The following is a 21134-nucleotide window of genomic DNA, read 5'->3' as shown; positions in this document are numbered from 1 at the left end:
AGGCAATCACTCTCAACCGGACGGTCACTTCAAAATAAGTCTCGCCAGTCTGCCGGTGGTCGTATCGAGTAGACTCTACTACCAGCACAAGGCAGCAGTCGTACCACTCACTGCACTGCACTGCAGTACAACTACAAGTCAAGTCCAAAAGGAGCCGCCTGCGTCCGCAGACTCACGCTGCACAGCACGTAGACGTGGATGTGTTCAGTCCACGTACGTCAGTCACCATGGTCACACGACAGCCCGCCGAAAAAAAGTTACCACCCTGGTCGGGCTGAAAAATGTACGGTCGGTCGGGTGAGTCGAACCACAGACCTTCTTCAGTGTGGCCTAATATTAGTTTTAGTTACATGAGCGTGCCCACACATTTACACAGCGAGGGCCTACAGCCAGGGAAGACTTCCGCACTTCCCGGACTTGTGCCTTTTTTTGTGGCTCGAAATACTGCTACATGTACTGTAAAAGGCATTATTCTAACGAGGCGCATATAACGATTTCCAAAAATTGACTAGTTTTTACATGATTGTACTAGTACTATTACAATACCTCATTATTTTGTATCAACAAGTATACAATAATTATGTACATGATTGTACAGCTGTAGTTCGTTTATTTTCGATTCCTGTTCGTATCGGATTGTGCACGTGCACAGCTTGAAGGATATTAATATTCTACCTGTAAAGTGTAAGTCCTTCGAGTTCATTGATTTATCAGCGTCCCCAATCGCAGTAGCAACTAATAATTATTACTGTCTATCATAGATATAGCGAAGGTAGCGCCAATAGGAGAATGGTGAAATGGCTCGCTTTCCGGTCGATCAGTGAATCGCAGCTAGGCCAAATCAATCATTGTGTCGCGCGAATCGGCCGGTGTGAAGTGCTCGGGCCCGGGCGGGTCTGCGGGATCATCACTCAATGCGCGCGTGGTGAGCAGCCGACATGTGGTTGAACTGGTGGCGACTACCTGCAGCTGCAGGCCAGACGAGACGGCGGATGTCAGTGCCCGTCGTTCCTTTGCTTCTGGTGCAGTTCATGGTGTTGACGATGTGGTCGTACGTTATGGGTAAGAACAAGAGTACAGCGTTTTCATGTACTCGTGGTAAGAAGAACAACAGTAGTTTGCGTAGTAAGTGCGCTAGATATTTTTGTATTTGGCGGGCGCTCAAATGGGGACCGACGGTGAGAAGGCCTGTGCAACTGATGAAGTAAAAATTAAAATAAATGTCAACAACAACAACAACAAATGAGCAAAATCAATGTCCCTGCATTCCTGGCTGAAGACCATCATATGCAGAACATAACTATCCCCAGTCCCTAAACACACCCAAACAAACACCCCCCCCCCTACGCACACACACACACACACACACACACACACACACACACACACACACACACACACACACACACACACACACACACACACACACACACACCCGGCACCCCCCCCCCCCCCCCCTACGCACACACACAAACACACACACACACACACACACACACACACACACACACACACACACACACGTGCGCACGCAACAGATCAGGTGCTGTTTCATCGTACATGTATTGTCAAGTTTCAAGGGAAAAGGTGCATTTGTGCTTGAAACTTGATACCACAGCTGAGCAGCACTGTGTTTCGTCTGTGAACACAGATGATCGTTCCCGAAGCTATTCAAAAGGTGTTGCGTAGTAGCGGCTGGCGCTAGCCAGGGTCATCCACGCTTTTGGTGTGTGTGTGTGTGTGTGTGCGTGCGTGTGTGCCTGCGTGCGTGTGTGTACGTGCTTGTGTGTGTGTGTGTGTGTGTTGTATGCCACAATGCGGGGTGGCCGTCATTACGTGACCGACTGGCTATCGTCATGCATGACCTATCGCGTGACTGATGACGCTTTGGTTGCCAAGCGTAGGCAACAGCAGTGTAGCGGGCGGCAGGCAACAGCAGTGTAGCGGGCGGCAGGCGTAGGCAACAGCAGTGTAGCGGGCAGCAGGCGTAGGCAACAGCAGTGTAGCGGGCGGCAGGCAACAGCAGTGTAGCGGGCGGTAGGCGTAGGCAACAGCAGTGTAGCGGGCAGCAGGCGTAGGCAACAGCAGTGTAGCGGGCGGCAGGCGTAGGCAACAGCAGTGTAGGGGGCAGCAGGCGTAGGCAACAGCAGTGTAGCGGGCGGCAGGCATAGGCAGCAGCAGTGTAGCGGGCGGCAGGCGTAGGCAACAGCAGTGTAGCGGGCGGCAGGCGTAGGCAACAGCAGTGTAGCGGGCGGCAGGCGTAGGCAACAGCAGTGTAGCGGGCGGCAGGCATAGGCAACAGCAATGTAGCGGGCGGCAGGCAACAGCAGTGTAGCGGGCGGCAGGCGTAGGCAACAGCAGTGTAGCGGGCGGCAGGCGTAGGCAACAGCAGTGTAGCGGGCGGCAGGCAACAGCAGTGTAGCGGGCGGTAGGCGTAGGCAACAGCAGTGTAGCGGGCAGCAGGCGTAGGCAACAGCAGTGTAGCGGGCGGCAGGCGTAGGCAACAGCAGTGTAGGGGGCAGCAGGCGTAGGCAACAGCAGTGTAGCGGGCGGCAGGCATAGGCAGCAGCAGTGTAGCGGGCGGCAGGCGTAGGCAACAGCAGTGTAGCGGGCGGCAGGCGTAGGCAACAGCAGTGTAGCGGGCGGCAGGCGTAGGCAACAGCAGTGTAGCGGGCGGCAGGCGTAGGCAACAGCAATGTAGCGGGCGGCAGGCAACAGCAGTGTAGCGGGCGGCAGGCGTAGGCAACAGCAGTGTAGCGGGCGGCAGGCGTAGGCAACAGCAGTGTAGCGGGCGGCAGGCAACAGCAGTGTAGCGGGCGGCAGGCGTAGGCAACAGCAGTGTAGCGGGCGGTAGGCGTAGGCAACAGCAGTGTAGCGGGCGGCAGGCAACAGCAGTGTAGCGGGCGACAGGCAACAGCAGTGTAGCGGGCGGCAGGCTACAGCAGTGTAGCGGGCGGTAGGCGTAGGCAACAGCAGTGTAGCGGGCGGCAGGCAACAGCAGTGTAGCGGGCGACAGGCAACAGCAGTGTAGCGGGCGGCAGGCTACAGCAGTGTAGCGGGCGGCAGTCGAGGGTCCTCAGCTAACAGGTAACTTACCGCTCTTGCTATTAGGAATCGACGCGTTCATCCATTGTTACCGGACGTCACACTCCTCGGTCCTCAGTGGAAGGTGCTAATGAAACAAAGCCTTGTATGCAAGGAGTTCCTGTACTACTGACGTTTATGTTGGTTCGTGTGGTTTACTTCAGGGCTAGCTGAGACGAAAACATCGCCAACGGCAACCCCTGGACCAATCAAGGGTGAGTCCTGGTTTGTTGAGTTGATTTCTTGCAGTTGACGCACCGTATTTTCCTTGTTATAAGCGGACCCCTGATGTTTGGGTTCTGTATTTGCCAGTTCAATATCAATAACCATTATGATCAATAGTGGGCAAGCCCCGGTTGTAAGCCGACTACAGTCAACTTCGCTAATAACGACTGCGGATATAACGACAATTCGCGAATAACGACAGAATTTCCATGCCCAGAGCAAAATCACATCCAACTGTAATACATATATTGTACAGGCGGAATCCTGATAATTCGAACCTCAAAATGCAAGGAAAAGACTTCTAATTATCCGGACATTCTAATTATCCAAACATGCATCCACAACACAATATGTATGTCAAAATGCTCCCATGGTCACGCAGAGTTGCGCTATGGACCTTAGACACAGATTTCGCGGATACTGAACTGACCAGCACAGCCTGCTCATGCAAACTGACCTGACCAGTACAGTGTACAGTGAACTTCGAATTACACTTTGCTAACTTCGAATTATCAGCACAAATACCACACATTTTCTATGTAAGTGGAATCCGTGGAACTTCTAATTAACCGGACATATCCAGTTCGAGGTTCGAATTATCAGAAACTGTTTACCGTATTTCCGCAAATAAAAGACCGTCCTCGTATACAACGCCTTCCTCGTATACAAGGCCGGGGCAGGGGGCAATTGAAAAAATAAAAGACCGTCTCCGATTAGAAGACCGGGCCTACTAAATGAGTCTTTGTTCTTGTGTTAAAAATAGAAGAAAGTGCTCACACTGTGGGAAAAATAGAAGACCGTGCTCAAACTGTGTAGAAGAAAATGGAAGAACGGGGGTAAAACTGTGTTGCGAGAAATAGAAGACCGGGGGGTCAAACTGGGTTGAAAGAATAAAAGACCGTCCTCGAATACAAGACCGTCCTCGATTATAAGGCCGGGTTAGGACGAGGTTGAAAAAATAGTAGACCGGCCTACTATTTGTGGAAATACGGTATGTGGGAATCGTATTGCTAGAAATCGGTCCTGGAAAAACTTCTAATTAAGCGGTATGTTCGAATTAAGCCATATTCGAATTATCAGGATTCCACCTGTATTAGCAGAAATATTCGTCTGGAATTTAATTTCGTCTTTTTCGTCCAAGGACCCTTTGGACTAAATTAAATGCCGGACTGATGTCCATTTGTCCAGCTTTTCAATACGCTCTTATGATCCATGGACGAAATTTACAACCGGACGAACTCCCTTTCCTTGGAGTTGGACGAAATTATTGACGGGCGAAATGTTCTGCCTGTACAGTAATGAGACTTCGGGTATAAGGACACTTCGCGAATAAGGACACTTTTCTGATGCCCCGCCGAGTGTCGTTATACGCGAAGTTGACTGCACCCGTTTCCAATTTGGTCATTAGGTCATAAAAAGTCTACTTTTAACCGGAAAGCTACTGTAATTTTTGCCAAGCTCATGCGTACACGGGACTGCACTATTGGCTCTTGGTTCGTACGACAACTTGCACATTAGTACCATCTCAATGACAACGCCACACGAATGCTGGTAGCTGGGAAGAGTGCAAGGTCCGGTACTAATACTGGTGCTAGCCAAGTAATTCCACAGTGGCAAAGTTCTGTTGCAACGTCTTCTGATCAGATATCTCTCTTGTAGTAGCATGTGTGCCACACGTACTTGTTACACGAAGAGAAGCTAGGAGAAGCTGTGGTAGACAGTGTTGTTCAACCTTCGTAAGAGAAGGTCGAAGGAAAAGATTGTTTGCACCATGGAGACCGTCTGACATGAGTGAAGTGACTGATTTCTGCTACTGTGCAAGTAGCTGCTGCATTGGAGTGAGTCAATTCTTAGGAAACAAGAGAGTAGATAATAGTCATTTACAGTTGCCTCCCCGTAGTGTTGCACTGTGCCATTATCCTTGGATAGCATGCTTGATGGTGTGGAACAGTCAATTTGACAGACCCTCTGGACAGCTATGGATTTTGTGACAGTGCAATACTCAATCTGCGGACAGAACTGTTTCGTCCTTTGTGGACTCGTCAGAGCAGCACAGAGGAAATGAGGCCGAACCTGATAGCAATGAAAAATAAATTTTCCAAAGCCAGATTTAAGCCGGGCCCGAACGTACAGCGCGACATATAATTTCCTGGCACACGGTGTAGGCTATCTATAAGCCTATTGCGCAATAACATAATTTGTACCGCGAACACCCCACACAGCCACCTGGGCATGGTCGTCTGGGGGTGTTGAACAGTGCATTGCTGATCCCAGTGTACTCACATGCATTACTCATACCTTCCATATTTGGCAATGGGCAATACATCGGCTTACTAGTATTGATACATGTATGTGTGGTTCTGGATGCACCATGCGTGGCAGGCTGTGGCTGCACGGCGAACGGCACCGTCAAGTACTCCGTGACCGTGCAGACAAACTGGACGGTCCCGGCACCACCGACGAGCACCTCCCAGCTGTTCGGCTTCTCCTGGTACACGACACACACGGCGTGTTTCCGGCTATGGCAGCACGACGGCGATGGCAATGCGTCGTTTGGCGTGCGCCAGCTACTGATCGACGGAACGACAACCGCGATCAGATCCGAGACGCTCTACGTGCAGCCGAACGTCCTCGATGCTCGACAAGACCTGGATTATCTTGAAGCTCATGACGCAACGCACGGGATTGAGCTGTTAGCCGACAGGTAAGCGAAGACGAAACGGTTTTGACTTGCATACTATGACCGATGTCTACGATGACTGTTTTCGCTGAAATCGGCAGATCATCAAACAGTAGAAAGTATTAACCAGCATTTCCTTCTGGGAGTAGAACTCACCAAGAAAACACGATTGAAGTGCACATACTCGTACTGGTGCAGACATTGAAATCCGTTGAGAATAAAAGCGGCCACGCAGCGCTGGCCTTGCAGCCGTCAGCACTGCTGGTCCATTTCTTTTACAGTGTTGCAGTGCGTGTAGCGTGCTAAGCAAGTTCGGGCACCAGTCCCAGTCATTCTATCGGATCTTTATGTACACAGCAATAGGTTGGCTACTTCGTTTACTGTAAAACCAGAAAACTTCGGCGGAGATTTATTTTCGGTAATTTCGGTGCAGGTGATTTTTACCTAAAATAAAACGCGACCTAAAATTCAACAATTCCATGCCACACAGTGTGCAAAATGCATTTTTGGATCTGGAAAACAGGTTTGCCGAAATTTTCGCACTCACGGCCGAACCGTTGATTTTTTGTTGGAAATACTGAAAATATTACACCACCGAAAAAAAAGTTTTACAGAATGGTCAGCTGACTTTACTGTATTTCGCTGGGTACTAGTCACGCCTAGAACCTGTCAAGTTGGAAGGCTGTTGGTTTGCGCACTTAAGACGTGATCGAGGTAAACCCCACGTCGTTGACTGCCCGAGTTCCTCTCTTATGAGTGATGTGCTAACTACTGCACATTCAGACTCACCACTATCTTGCTTATATTTAGTGGTGAAACAGTTACCCTTTAAGGTAACGAACGGGTATCTGGCTTAACGGGCGGGTTATCGGGTACCCTTTATCCGACATACTTTTTCCAAAAACGTTGCATTTGCTTGGGATCGTAAGCGCAGCATGTCTTTTGCAGGCATTCCGATAGGGGAGAGATTTTCGGGCAACAGTTACTACAATAGCCTTCCGGATTTCACGCCAGGAGGATATGCGAAGTCATGCAAGTACACTACACCGCGACAAGCACAGCGTGCACACTCACTGCGCTACATGCAAACAGTGAAAATTGTCGTAGCTACAATGGATACTGTGATATGTAGCAGGATTGAACGAGGAAAAACACACTCAAAACTGTGAACCGAACTGCACAACTGTACAAGCAAGCTTATAATGCTGTACCCTACCATCCTACACGAATAACGGGTACTCGTTTGCTAACGGATCAGCAGCTAAACAAACGGGTACCCGGGTTACCCGGATCACCCCTTTCACCCCTACTTATATTAGTGCTGGACAGCTAAGAATAACATTACATTGTAAACCTTTGTCCGTATTCTGTGTTTTAATTAAAATAAAATCACCCCGAAAATAGGAAGAACAAAGGACCAAGGAACTACACGTTACGCTATAATGTCCACTAACACCACCGGTTACTCGACAATCAGCTCATGCGATAACATTTCACGGCACTGCCCGGCGGCGGCACTGCCCGGCGGCGGCACTGCCCGGCGGCGGCACTGCCCGGCGGCGGCACTGCCCGGCGGCGGCACTGCCCGGCGGCGGCACTGCCCGGCGGCGGCACTGCCCGTTGGTGGCACTGCCCGGCGGCGGCACTGCCCGGCGGCGGCACTGCCCGGCGGCGGCACTGCCGTTCTACAACCGTAACTGGCAACCAGCTCTAGCACGTCAAGTAACTGGCGGTGTTAGCGGACATTATAGCATGACCTGTACTTCATTGGTCTTTTGTTCTTCCTATACCCGTGGAAGCAGGCAGGCATAGTGGGATGGTCTAAGACCATGATTGAGAAACAGAGGGTACCAGGTTCAAGTCCTGCTTGGAAGCGGAAGGAATTTTTCCAGCCGTGCTGCGACCCACAGTTATTTGGGAACTTGTGGCCTGGCACGAGGGTAACATGGATGCAGCTAATGAGATTTTGGTCTTTGACCACTTGGTGGTGGGTCTGATCTACTCACCTCCCACCGTTTAGGCGCTGCATCTGCGCCTTGATCCTAGAGGGTGGTGGCATTCCCACGATGGATGCGGAAAACTGGGCTTCCAGCCGAGTCTCACGCGAACCGTGAATTTTTTTTAAATGTATACCCTTGGAGCTCCATCCGGGTCTAACTACCGTAAAAGTCCGTAAATAAGTACTTCAAGTACGTATTTACTTTATTCAGTGACCACACTCGTACTAAATTTCGGGCGGGTACTGACTTTCGGGCACGAACTAACTTTCGGACCTGACTTGTGTGTAGTGGAGAAGTCATTTTCATGTCGATGTACACTCTACGTGCTGCATGTGCGCACCGTACCGGTACTTTTTTGGGCAGTATGTCTATTGGGCTTGTCTTGACCTCAACAGACAGAGCCAAAAGAATGAAGGGGGTATTCTTTTCTGGCAGGTACTTATTTACGGACTTTTACGGTATACACGTAAAATTGATGAGTGATACTCATGCAATTCATAGTCCTGTGTAAGTTTCTACTGTAGGGGAGCACACTAAGACAGCACACTAAGACAGCACACTAAGACAGCACACTAAGACAGCACACTAAGACAGCACAGCAGAGACAGCACAGCAGAGACAGCACACTAAGACAGCACAGCAGAGACGTCGACGTGGAGGCGCAACTTTTAACGCGCGGAAATAGGGTGCGCCGAGAAATCCGGCGTGTGTTCACGCACAACTGCCTGGTGTCCCAATGTGTGACATGGTCGTGCAGCCCTGTTGACTACACCACACTCTCACTCTCTCTGTGTGAGATAAAGTGAGAACTTGAGAAGCACTGTGAAACGCCTAATTTTAGCAACGGTGATATTTTAACGATTTTAGCGAAAGGAGTGTTTTCGCTAACGTTTTGCCGCGCCAATGGTACAGTACTGATCATCCTTCTTTTAAACTCGGATCGCTAAAATATTTCATCGCGTCCGGGTCCAGGTTCAGAAGACGCTAACACTTGTACCCGCTATAATTGGCCGCTCTTCAGTACCACATAGTTTTCTCATCTTTTGGATGAATATGCTGACATCTAGTTTATCTCCTTAGAAGTAGATATCCCCTCATCAGCTCTCATCCTTGAATTTTTACCACACTTTACCAAACAACCCACAGTGGAAGCTTGGAGGTTTTAGTTTGTGGAGTATTCAGCTGTGTTCTCTGAGGGTAGTTATTCTGTTTATTTTATTTTGCTCGGTCTCATTTGCTCATCTGTTGTTGTCTCTCTCTCCTCTTCTTCCGCTGCGCTCTGTCTCCGTGCGTCCTTGTGTCTCCCTATTTGCCTCTGTGTGTGTCTCTATATTTCTGTCCCTTTGTTCCTCTGTTCCTCTGTCTCTGTATTCTCCTGTCCCTTTGGTCCTCTATCTCTCTATCTTTCTATTCCTCTGTGTCTCTTTTCCCCGTCTCTCTATTCCTCCGTCTCTCTATTCTTCTGTGTCTCTATTCCTCTGTGTCTCTATTCCTCTGTGTCTCTATTCCCCGTCTCTCTCTTCCCCATCTCTCTATTCCTCCGTCTCTCTATTCTTCTGTCTTTCCGTTTGCTGTACTCCAATATTTCTCTACTGGTTCCTTGTGGTCTTCTACTCCTACTGTGTATGTTGTGTATAGGCTGAGACCGTTCTTCTCCTTCATCCTACCAATCAGATCGACTGACTGGTTCACTGGTGTAGACAGTATCAGATTATGTGACGGTGATCGCTGGAAGAACCTCACACTGCCGCTGTATGCCTGGGATGCGGGTAGGTGATCCAATAAGCTCATCGGTAAAACCTTTACACAGCCATCACATTTTGAATAAGAATTTCTTGATATAGCGAACCATTGTTCGTGTCCCTGTTTGAACCCATAGAAAAGTGACCCTTTGTAGCGTACAATTTTCGATTATAACGAACCATATCTTGCAGGGCAGTATGTAGACCATGTGCACGCATACAGCCATGGACAATATGCCAGTCATGATGTGTTGCTTGTAGTCTGCGAGTGCATTTCTGCTGTAAAGAACTTCGGCTTTTCATTTTCTATGCTGCTCCAGGAATTGACGACAATGTCAATTACACCTACTCACCACTGCCAACTCTCAACTCTACGGATCAGCCCAGCGAGCTGATCGCTCTGCTCTCTCCAAACACCACACGCAGTACGTTGTTCCACACTGGACGTCAGCACGTCGAGCCGATAGCCCATGTCATCCTGACGCCTCTTGCGGTCACTGATCCCTTCTCGGGTATGTCTGGTGCTGTTCTTGCAGAAATATACTGTATAGCAGGAAAACGTCGGACGGAATTTATTTTCGTACAATTTCGTACATGGCCTCTTTTGTACTAAAATAAATTCTGTACTAACATTTGTTCAAGTGAAATTATGTACACTATACCATGGTATACATGCGTACTGCTTGCGAACACGTGCATTTGCAGCATTGTACGAAAATAAAATCCGTACGAAAAGTCGAAATTCGGCTTTGTCCGAAACTTTTCTGCTATACAGTAGTGAATTTGAAGGAACTAGCGGTGCCTGTCATTCATCCTGCCAGCTACATCCTAGCCGGGATGCACTGGGAGAGTTGTCAAATTGTTTCTGTGCTCCGTTTCCTGCTACAGTAAAACCTGCCCTAACCGCACGCCCTTAGTGCAGCGGAAACTCGCCTGATATGACAGGATTCCGCTTGATCCAAGGACGCACGTTCGATCCACAGCACTTTGGTGCATGAAAACTCGGTCAATACAGGATTCCGCTTGGTACAGGGTCTGTTAAACACCGGTTCTACTGCACATCAACACTAACACCAGACATGGCTGTACCAACAGTCCATTTTGAACATCAGGTGTCTATTCTAAATAGGCTTCTAAGTTCAATACGAGGCAGGATTTTACAGAAAGCAGTGCGGAACTCTTAGCCAACTACTTGAAGTACATCTTAGGCTGTGCTTGGGAGAGTTGTCAATTTGATTCTGTGTATCCTTTCCTGCTATTTGTATGCCGTGTTGTCGTAGACCCTACGGTGAACTGCCCCGAGTGTGATCAGCTGCAGTCGCAAATCACCAGACCACCACCGCGCAGTACAGTAGCATCAGTAAGCGGTGCATCATCAACCCAAGCTACTACAGCTAGCAGTAGTACCACAGCAGCGCCGCCGACCTCCCCGCCAGTATTAGATGGTATGAACGAGCTAGACACCCGGTCGCATGGTATCATATGGGTTTTGTACAACTGCTCCTGACGGCAGACAACACACACAACACACACATGCACTTGTCAGAGCTTGACGTAGAAACATTGCAACGAATGTGTTGATTTGCTAGGTGACACGAATCCGGAACATCCGTATCGCCATTGTCAACTTCTGCTGAAAGCTCCAGCTTGAAGTCTCTAGAGAACCACTGCAAGACGTAGGCCATCTACAAAAGAAATTATTGTACTGAGTGTAGCTTTGTAGGATGCGCGTCAGTCTTGCCTTTCCAGTGCCTGTATACTTTCTCTCAAGTTCAATGCCTGTACATACAACAGAGGCGAAACGCTGTGTAGCTGTTACTTCATGTTTCACGCATTTCAGCGATCATCAGACAGCGGCGTTTGGCATTCCACTACTGAATTCTCTATGAGCGGGCCTAGGTATTTGGTGCTAGTGTGAAAGTTAGTGTGTATGTGTGAAGTGTAGATATGGCAATGGGACAGTGTTATTGAGTTAGTGTCGCATTGAGTTACAGCAAAACCTGGCTACTAGGGACCTTCAAAACGTGGTTCCGTGTACAGGTGGTCTCCTTATCCAGGGTCATTAGACTGGAAATAGCATCCTTTGGTCCTGGTCGCAGTGGTCTTTTGGGACAGGTGGTCTCCTCGTCCAAGTGGTTGCCTTGACAGGTTTTGCTGTAGTTCAAAGCCTGCGTGTTTCCCCATATGCTTCTCTGATTACTGCTCTCAGGTTGCCAGTGCCAGGCAAGCTCTGTTGTTCGCTATCGTCTCGACATCGTTGCCAACTGGACCGTGCCACGTGCGCCGCACAGCGGAAATTTTGGTTTCTTGGTGGCAGCATCTCACGACCAGTGCTACCGCATGTGGCAGGTTGGTCAGGATATTGGCATCGGTGCAGACGCTGTGGCTGAGCTAGGCAACTCCACTAAGCTAGTGAGGGAACTGCTAGCTGCAGGTCTGCATGTGCGTGACGTACTGACGGGGAGTGCTTATCAAGCGGTGGTCAACGCTACTGAAGTGTGCAATATCACGGTTGACAGGTATGCTGTACATCTAGGCGGCTGTCTTCTGCACAAGTCATCATGCCCACAGAGTGATTCTGCACAAGTCATTATGATCACCGGAATTCTGCGCAGGTCATTATTCGTGCATGGTGATTCTGCTATGTGGTGACCATGTAGAACTAACGCTCCTATAATGAGTAGCAGTGCAGCCCCATATCTGCGCCTGTTTGCAGTTTGGGTTTGTTTGCAATCAATCATGACGATCACGTGATCAATACCGCTCTAATCGAATTACATATTTAGAATCACATGTCTCCACTGCGACATGCTGTGTACTGTGTGCTGTGGTCACTCCTGTTAACACATGTTGGTGTTGGTGTTGGTGTTGGTGTCGGTGTTGGTGTTGGTGTTGGTGTTGATGTTGGTGTTGGTGTTGGTGTTGGTGCTGGTGTTGGTGTTGGTGTTGGTGTTGGTGTTGCCGGGCCTGAGTCTTTCCCTGTTCTATTTGATTTACTCACGGTTTTACCCTTTGATCATGTTGTCTGGAAATTCCATCCTCTTGTGTCTTTCTGTTGTCCGCCGGCCAGGTTTCGTCCGTTCGTGTCGCTGATGCGAAACATCTACTATTCGCCAGACTGGTTTGTCGGAGCCAGTGCAGTCAATCTATGTGCAGGTGATCAGTGGCAGAATGTGTCTATTCCACTGTATCCATATGATGCAGGTCAGTACCAACTCTGGTCTGTGTGTGTGTGTGGGGGGCGGGGGGGGGGGGGGGGGTACAGGGCGGAACCGGTCCAGTTGTTCAGGCATCGACTTAGATAGTGCAGTGCATGCCATGGCTCGCATGAGAACCAGTCAGTTTGCATTTATATAATATATATGTGTACACTCTGCCACTCTCAGTAACCATGGGAACAAACCGTGAGCTTGCCTGTCCTTTGTTATTAAGTTACTACGTTATTACTTCTATCTCTCTCTTCTCCCCCCCCCCTCTCTCTCTCTCTCTCTCTCTCAATCTCTCTCTCTCTCTCTCTCTCTCTCTCTCTCTCTCTCTCTCTCTCTCTCTCTCTCTCTCTCTCTCTCTCTCTCTCTCTCTCTCTCTCTCTCTCTCTCTCTCTCTCAGGCACTGACTCATCGACCAGCATAGTGAGTTTCACACACAAGGCAACTTCACCACCGCAGCCCGTAGCTTTGCTGTACCCGAACACAACACGCTCGGTCTGGTTTCACAGCTCCACGCGTAGCACTGTGGAACCGCTTGCCTGGGCTATGTTTACTGTGCTGGATACCCTCGATGAATACTCAGGTACGTAGGAGTGACACAGTGATCATTGCTATGCAGATGTTTTACAATGTAAAAAAAAACATGTTTTGCTTAGGAAAGACAGCCTTAATCAATCACATTTGTGTAGTGTGGCGGAAGACGGCAAGTGATCGAGGTTGGTTTAGGATGCTGGCATGTGGAGAAGGGCGCTTGGCTCAACATCATGACACAGAACAATAGAAGACAGCTCACTGCAAACAAGGCCGGTCTAGGCAGCTCGGGGTAGAGTGCTCAATGCACGGATGTACAGAGCAGTATACACACACACACAACAGAGGTGAAAAGCTGTTGTAGCCGTAACTTTAAAAGTTTCATGCGTTTCAGCGATCATCAGACAGCAGCATTCGCTATCGAGTCCTCTACGAGCAGGCCTAGGTATTGGAGCTGGTGTGGAGTTTGGTGTGTGCGTGTGTGTGTGTGTGTGTGTGTGTGTGTGTGTCCGTGTGTGTGTGTGTGTGTGTGTGTATGAAGTGTAGACGTGGCATTGGGACAGTGCTATTGCTAACTATATTCAAATGGAATTGAAATGAAAGACTAACTAGGCTAGTGTACAATAGTGTCAGGTATCTGAATTCAAACTGTCAATAGGGTGACATATCTGCTGATAATGATATTGCGCTGGACTCTCCTGGCTGGGCACCCGTGACTAGTAGCACAGAATGTCACACCAGTATGTCCCATGATGGGCTTGACCACTGAATTCAGTACTTCTGTTTATTGACTTGTCACGTCATCACTTTTCAAGCCCTAGTGTCGGTATTGTCAGTTTGCTATCTCTCTGTCCTTTGCGCTTTGATGCTGTTTCTGTCCAGGTCCCAAGCCAAACTGTTCCCTTTGTTCATCTCCTACATACACACAGCCAACAACGGCTGCCAGCCCATCATCCTCTATGCCAACGTCATCGGTGAATGTGATCACCATCGGCGGGACGACGGCCACGGCATCTCACCCGGCAGAAACTTCAAGTTCATCTGCGCATGAGAACACCACAGCATCGTCGACTGCAAGCCACACAACATCTGGTATAGAGGGAACGACTGGATCATCCTCCACATCGGCGCCAAATTCTTCCCCGACGGCCACTGCTTACGAGAGCAGTTCAGCACCACCTGCTACGCCGACGACGGCAGTACCTAGTGTCAGCTTCCACTCTTCAGCAAGTCCTTCACAAACACAGCTCTCCTCTGTGACATCAACATCAAGCACTGGACATGGTCATCACCACACTACGCTGACTCCAGCTGCAACAATGACAACACAAACAGTTACCAACCCAACAACCACTTCAGCAACGGATGCACCAAGCAGTACTGCCACTCTAACACCGCCGGCAACAACTACGACGATACCTGCATCAATGCCAATCACAAGTCCACCATCTGAACCAACCGCCGGGGTTCCAGCAACAACCACAACGATACCTACACCAAAAATGACTACAAGTCCACCATCTAAACCAACTGCACCGATACCCACATCAACACTGACCACAAGTCCACCATCTAAACCAACTACCGGGGTGCCAGCTACAAACACACGCTCACAGCTGACTACTACGCGTGTGCCTGTCAGCCCCTCTCCCACGAGCCGGGTAATGCCCGTATCCACTGAACATACCCAGCCCGTATCCACTGTACACACAACATCGCATCTTGCATCAGTCCCGACCAGCACGACGGCCAGAGTGAACTCTGCGTCGGTGCACACTTCTGTGGAAAGTAGTGTACCGACGACCAATGCACCTACCGCATCATCTCAACATGCTTCTATCCAGCATCCATCTGCAACCAGCCCTGCCACCGAAAGCAGCACCACAGCTACAGGCACCAGTAGCATGAGCAGCGGCACGAGTAGCAGCACTAGCAAGAAAGGGTACATTTCAGCTACTCACGGAAGTTCTCCGACTGCCAATGGATCCTCGGCCACCTCATCAGTTAGCTCTGTGTCTTCATCACCAATGACTATGAGCGGCAGTGGCACTACTCCACAAGTACTGGAGAACCATGGATCTTCAGGTACAGCTATTGCAAACATGCATACTGTTACAAATGATGCAAACCTGGAGACAATGATTTAATTTGAGCTATGCAAAGTATGAATACGGCAGACATCGCCACGCAGCATGACTATTTGTTAGAGCTTTCAGTGTGTATTTCCACTGAAGATCGGAGCTCGCAAATCAATTCTGGAAGCAAACACAGTCACATATCTGACAAGTTGTCATGTTGAGTGGTGATGTCTGTGGCATTCATACGATTACATTTTTAAAAGAATGGAAGCACTAAAGTCTTGTTTGTGTACTATCCTCTCCCCCTGCTCATCCTGGAAAAAACGTTTGGAACAATACTCTCCTCTCTCAAACGAAAGCATCATTCGCACAATTAGAAGTTTGTCGTTCGTGAGAGAAAGAGGCCCAACACTATTGAGAGTTGTAAACTGGTGGATTTGAACCGTACCGAGGCTAAGTGTAGAAGATGGCAAAAATGCTCATCCAGATAATCTCAGTTACGAATCATGTGACCACGGACCTGAGTAGTGATGTCTATCTGCAGTAACACTTTGACTTGGATCAGATATGAGCTGGTGATGCCAATTTGTGACACCTTGCTCTGTGTTGTGACTGCTACTGCTGCGTTACTATAACTGTTAAAACTTAGAACTGCAATCGAATTTGGACTCGGATGAGAAATGAGCTGGTGCACGACGTGATTTGTGCCATCTTGCCCTGGGTTGTGACTGTGTTCTGACTGACTCTTGAGATTGTTTTTGTTTTGTGTTCTCCAGCTGGCATTATTGCAGGGGCAGTGGTTGGCGTCGTGCTCGTTCTGGGGATTTCCCTTGTTCTCTTCTGCTACATCAAGGTACTACTAGAAGCCTATTTTAAGTGCACGCCTGATTTATGAGATGCACCATCGGCACTCAGGCCTTGATTGATTGATTTAGTCTTGACACACATAGAAATACCTAATTTTCATACCAGCCTTATTTGAATAGAAGCATCGCCCTGACCACGGCTTTCTTCTACAGGAATATGCCCAGCCTTGATAGGCAACATTGCAGTACTAGTAGATAGTAAACTTACTACTCAAGTACTTGCAGAGCATGAACAGGGCAAATATCCCACTTGCACGAAAAGTGCTCAACACCATCAGATTGGAGCTTGCTGAACAGAGTGATTGGTTTGTGTCCACTCTGACTTTTGTCATGCTCACTTCCTGTTTGATGACTCAGAGTTACCTGAACATCAAGTATTGTATGTCATCCAGAATGTTCTGCAACCTCCCGCAGTTCAACTGGCTAATTGAACGATCCATATCGCAGATGATCTCTCAGCCACACCTGTAAAATGCATGATATTGTGTGTGTTCTTGGCTCTGCTCTCGTGGCATTGAGCCCGTTTGGCAAGGGTTTAGCAGCATAGCTTGCGATATTCTGTCTTCATACTATTCGTGTACGTGTCATTTTGTCCTCCAGAGACCGGCCTTACTGTTTCGTGTTCGAAGAAGTCTTCATGATCGGTCAAGGCGAGACCAGCGTGTAAGTCAATATTTCTGGGCCTGCGACGATGTCCATCGCCGTTTTATGTTCCTTTAATCCCACACATGCAAGAAGGCATAGTTGCCTGTTTGTGATGCTACTTTGAAATACATGTAGACCAGCAAGCTTTCTCTATCTCTCTGTCCATTTCTCTCTCCTCTCCTCTCCTCTCCCTCTCCCTTTCTCTCCCTCTCCCTCTCCCTCTCCCTCTCCCTCTCCCTCTCCCTCTCCCTCTCTCCTCTCTCTCTCTCTCTCTCTCTCTCTCTCTCTCTCTCCCTCCCTCCCTCCCTCCCTCCCTCCCTCCCTCCCTCCCTCCCTCCCTCCCTCCCTCCCTCCCTCTCTCTCTCTCTCTCTCTCTCTCTCTCTCTCTCTCTCTCTCTCTCTCTCTCTCTCTCTCTCTCTCTCTCTCTCTCTCTCTCTCTCTCTCTCTCTCTCTCTTACCTCACCCAGTGCTGCTCAATAAAGTCTGACCGTGTGAGTCAAGTATGCACTATGCAGCACTACACATGCCAGTGCTGTACAGCCCTAGACATGCAAACACTGGGATCTAAACTGGTGCAGGGCGCAAAACTTGACTCACGCGATTGGATTTCATTGAGCAGCACTGTACATTAATGGCATTGCTATCTTCCTATGGATGTTGTGCTATCTTCCTATGGATCTTGTGCATACAAAAAACAGAGAGGTTCCAGGCTGTCCAAGAGAGTGCTGTGACTTTTCCGTCCCCTTATTGTGTGATGTTGTGCATACAGATAGAAGCACTGGCCGGCATACTGCACACAGATCCTGACCATCACCACCAGCAGGTTAGTGGCGAGGCAAGTCTGCCGCGGTGGATTGACAACGGCGATTACGACGACGACGACGAAGTCTTGGTGACGGAGCGCACACAGCTGACGCTCCTTGATGACCATGATCTGGACCTGGACTATGACCTGTTGGCCGAGAAACCAAGCCGTGTCCGGCAGCTGGGTGGCATTACAGAAGAGGACGAACGCTCGCAGAACATGTCCATTAGTTTATAAACTCTCTAAACTGGAATGTTGAGCAAATGTTAATTTTTTTAGATTATGAAATTGCACTTCGAACTTGGATGTTGAGCCAATGTTATTATCATTTTGTCCTTTCTTTTTTAAATCCAAAATTACACTATGGTTTAGTCATGTACCAGTATGGACTTGATAAACAATTTTTTTAAGGATGAGACCTAACAGGGTCGAGACGATCAGTTGTTGGGAATTCGAGAATTTTCTATTTCACAAATTATTTACAAGATGACTTCCTCCGGGGTCGACAAAATTCTCAATTCTTATCGCCAGAGGTTGTAACGGTATTCTATTCTAAGGACTTGAGCAAACTAGTAATTCCTTCACAATCGTAACTTTTAAGAGAAAGAAAACATGTACAATCATCTGTTTAGTTGATTCTCAGAGATGATAAATGGTTCGGAGTGCAAGAATAATGACCTAATATTATTAGTTTGTACTTCGAAATATCGAGCAAGGCATTATTATCTGCAGCCTGTAATTCGGATGAATGCAACGTTATATACATATCTGCAGCTTGTCATTCAGATGAATGTGATGTTAGACATAGGATCATGATGGTGCACGGAATGATGTTACTACGCAACGTAGTCTTAGCTAGGGAAAAACCCTTAGAGTAATCCCGTTGACGAGCGGTATATGCAGTGTGCATCTCTGATCGATGCATCGCCAATTGTTTTTGTTGGTGAATAGGGAGTATCCATGTATGGTGAGTGGGCGCTGGTGTATTAGCACACACGTGTGCACACCGTACCCTGGTCATGTGCATACGTGTACTGTGCACGTTCAGGTGCTATTGAGACATGTCGCATCATAGAGGCATGCGTGAGCAGAAGGTCCAATGCATTACGGCTGGCAGTACACCGGTACTGTTGATTCCCAGGAAGCTGCAAGTACACGGCGTGTTACAAGCTAAGGGTGGGTGGAAGTTTGGATATAAAACGGACACGAGTTAGCGGAAAATAATTATACTGAGCACAGAACGGATCACGAGTAGCACTTTGACACTGCAGGGAAACACACACCATGCTTTGATACCGGATTGTGACATCAACATCCTCTCGCCGGGGCTACACGCAGAGCATGAACGCTCGTGTGCTGCTTGTTGCTGCATGTTGCTGCATTGACGACAGGAACCTGGTCAACGCGGTGAGAAGATGCTGTCCCGTTGCTTCACAACACCGTCGGCAGCTGATTGGTCAGTCGATACGGGCTGCGTCGAGTAGGGTTTCGCCGCCGCCTTACCGGCTGGCGATTCACCTGCTGGCCCAGTTGCTGCTGCTGCTGGAACTGCTGCTTGCGGTCTCTTCTTTGTAAACTTCTTCTTTCGCTTCACAGGAACAGCATTAGCTTGGGTGGTGGTGGCAGTACTCGTTGTGGTTGTTGTGCTTGGTGCTGCTACACTGTGTAGAGCCTTGGCGGCGTAGCTGGTCTTTCTGCTGGCGCCGCCACGGTTTCTGCTGCCCGCGTCCACCGCACCGTCGGGCTCGGGCTCGTCAACGCTGGGGCCGCTGAAGCTGGACTGGGACCAGGCCATGCGGCTGCCGCGGGGTGGAGGCAGCACGTCCCCGCCGGTCAGCGGCGTGTTTGACGGCGGTGGCTTGGGGAAGCCGCCGGAGAATGGGCCGCTTTCCGTCCCGGTCGCGGTCGAGTCCCGTCCGGTACTTGCACCCGCTCCCGTTTGCCCGCGGCTGACGGCAAACGCCGGTCGGGTAAGCAGCTCGGCACGAGTTGGCGGTGTGATAATCTCCGGCTCGCCCACAGTCCGCGGTGCTGCACGCCCGGGCAACACGCTCTCGGTGTCCGACTCACCGTGCTTCCGCCGCTTCCGTCCCTTGTGCCCCGCCGGCACCGCCGGCACCTGGCCCACGTGTATGTTAGTCGGTGGCTCCATGGCTAAAGACAGTGCTGCAACGCGCGAGTTATGCTGCATGAGACTCTGGTAGGACGCGAGGCCAGATTCCGCATCGATAGGCGGTAACGGTTCGTGGGACAAGCCCGTACTCTTCTTCTTTCTTCTAGACGGGTCCTCGGTGAAGGATGTTTCCGTCGTGGAGTAAGACGTATTCATCGCAACAACACCATATTCACCGTCAGGCTTGTCAGTGCTGCGGCTAGTTCTGTTCTTGACATGGCCACGACCTCGCAGCTGCTCCGTACTGTCTCCCTGGTAACCTGACGAACGACTCGCACGCGATCCGTCGGTTACGGTTGCTGAGTACCCGGAGAACGAGGGAGTACTGCTGTCTGACCTCGAACCCGGTACAATGCCGGACTCTGCGATGTCACCGTCTCTCTCCATGATGGGGTTCTCGGTGACGCCGAAGTCTTCGTCGTCGTCAATCAGTACTCTGGAGGTTCGCTCCACTACACTTCCCGCTTCAGGGATGGCCAGATTGACGATGACAGCCGGCTCGGCCAGGCCAGTCTCCGTCACGCCGTTGCGTGTGTATTGGAGAAGATTGCGAGTGGACGCGGACTGCTTCTGATGCTGCGACGCACCCAGACCTCCCAGGTCACCATCACCCGGCGCCGGTCTCACGCTCTTTGTTTTTGCGCTGGGATCGGAAAGGAGTTGCTCATCATCACGGGAATCGCCCACCTGTCGTGAAGAAAGCAAGGAGAAGAACACCAGCAGCAACAGGTCACAATCACAATTTGAAACAACACCAACATCATCAGCACTAGCACCAGCACTAGCAGAAGCTGCAGCAACAGCAAGTGAGAAAAAATATTTAAACGCCAGCAGCGGTAGCAGCAGCAGCAGCAACAACAGCAGCAGCAGCAACAACAGCAGCAGCAGCAGCAGCAGCAGCAGCAGCAGGAGAAGCACCAGTAGCAGCAACAACCAAAGCAACACCAGACAATAATTGAAGGCGATGGTAAGAATACAGAGCAGTCACACATCTACCACATGATCAGAGCATATGCTGAGCAGCCATGCTGTTTCCAAATCCGTCAAATATTCCAAGTGTTTAGATATATCTGCGCAAATTCGATCACACTTTGACAT

The 21134-nt window shown here is 49.5% G+C and overlaps 2 protein-coding genes across 3 annotated transcripts in view; one reads left to right on the top strand and one right to left on the bottom strand.

Moving 5' to 3' along the window:
* Positions 1-671: 671 nt before the first annotated feature.
* Positions 672-18585, top strand: LOC135829678 (mucin-5AC-like). The gene is made up of 13 exons (XM_065342063.1): positions 672-1062; positions 3249-3299; positions 5692-6013; positions 9628-9758; positions 10052-10243; positions 11012-11176; positions 11941-12250; positions 12802-12935; positions 13338-13520; positions 14351-15553; positions 16323-16399; positions 17013-17075; positions 17828-18585. The coding sequence occupies exons 1-13, from the start codon at positions 939-941 to the stop codon at positions 18098-18100; spliced, it is 3228 nt and encodes a 1075-aa protein (XP_065198135.1). The 5' UTR covers positions 672-938; the 3' UTR covers positions 18101-18585.
* LOC135829679 (uncharacterized) overlaps positions 18440-21134 on the bottom strand; it is a 33370-nt gene continuing 30675 nt past the window's right edge. For both annotated transcript variants that reach the window (XM_065342065.1, XM_065342066.1), the window contains exon 19: positions 18440-20723. In XM_065342065.1, coding sequence (XP_065198137.1) covers positions 19263-20723 — 1461 coding nt within the window. In that variant the 3' untranslated portion in view covers positions 18440-19262. The remainder of the gene's footprint in view (positions 20724-21134) is intronic.

This window comes from Sycon ciliatum, chromosome 13, assembly GCF_964019385.1.
Source record: "Sycon ciliatum chromosome 13, ocSycCili1.1, whole genome shotgun sequence".
NCBI lineage: Eukaryota > Metazoa > Porifera > Calcarea > Leucosolenida > Sycettidae > Sycon > Sycon ciliatum.
The sequence above is the reverse complement of the archived record's forward strand: the minus strand, read 5'-3'. Positions and strand labels throughout refer to the sequence as shown.

Excerpts from the sequence above, each read along its gene's own strand:
- LOC135829678 (XM_065342063.1), top strand. The coding sequence starts at position 939 with ATGTGGTTGAACTGGTGGCGACTACCTGCAGCTGCAGGCCAGACGAGA. Across the intron at positions 11,177-11,940 it reads CTCCCCGCCAGTATTAGATG|GTTGCCAGTGCCAGGCAAGC; the intron begins GTATGAACGAGC and ends TACTGCTCTCAG. Across the intron at positions 12,936-13,337 it reads ACTGTATCCATATGATGCAG|GCACTGACTCATCGACCAGC; the intron begins GTCAGTACCAAC and ends TCTCTCTCTCAG.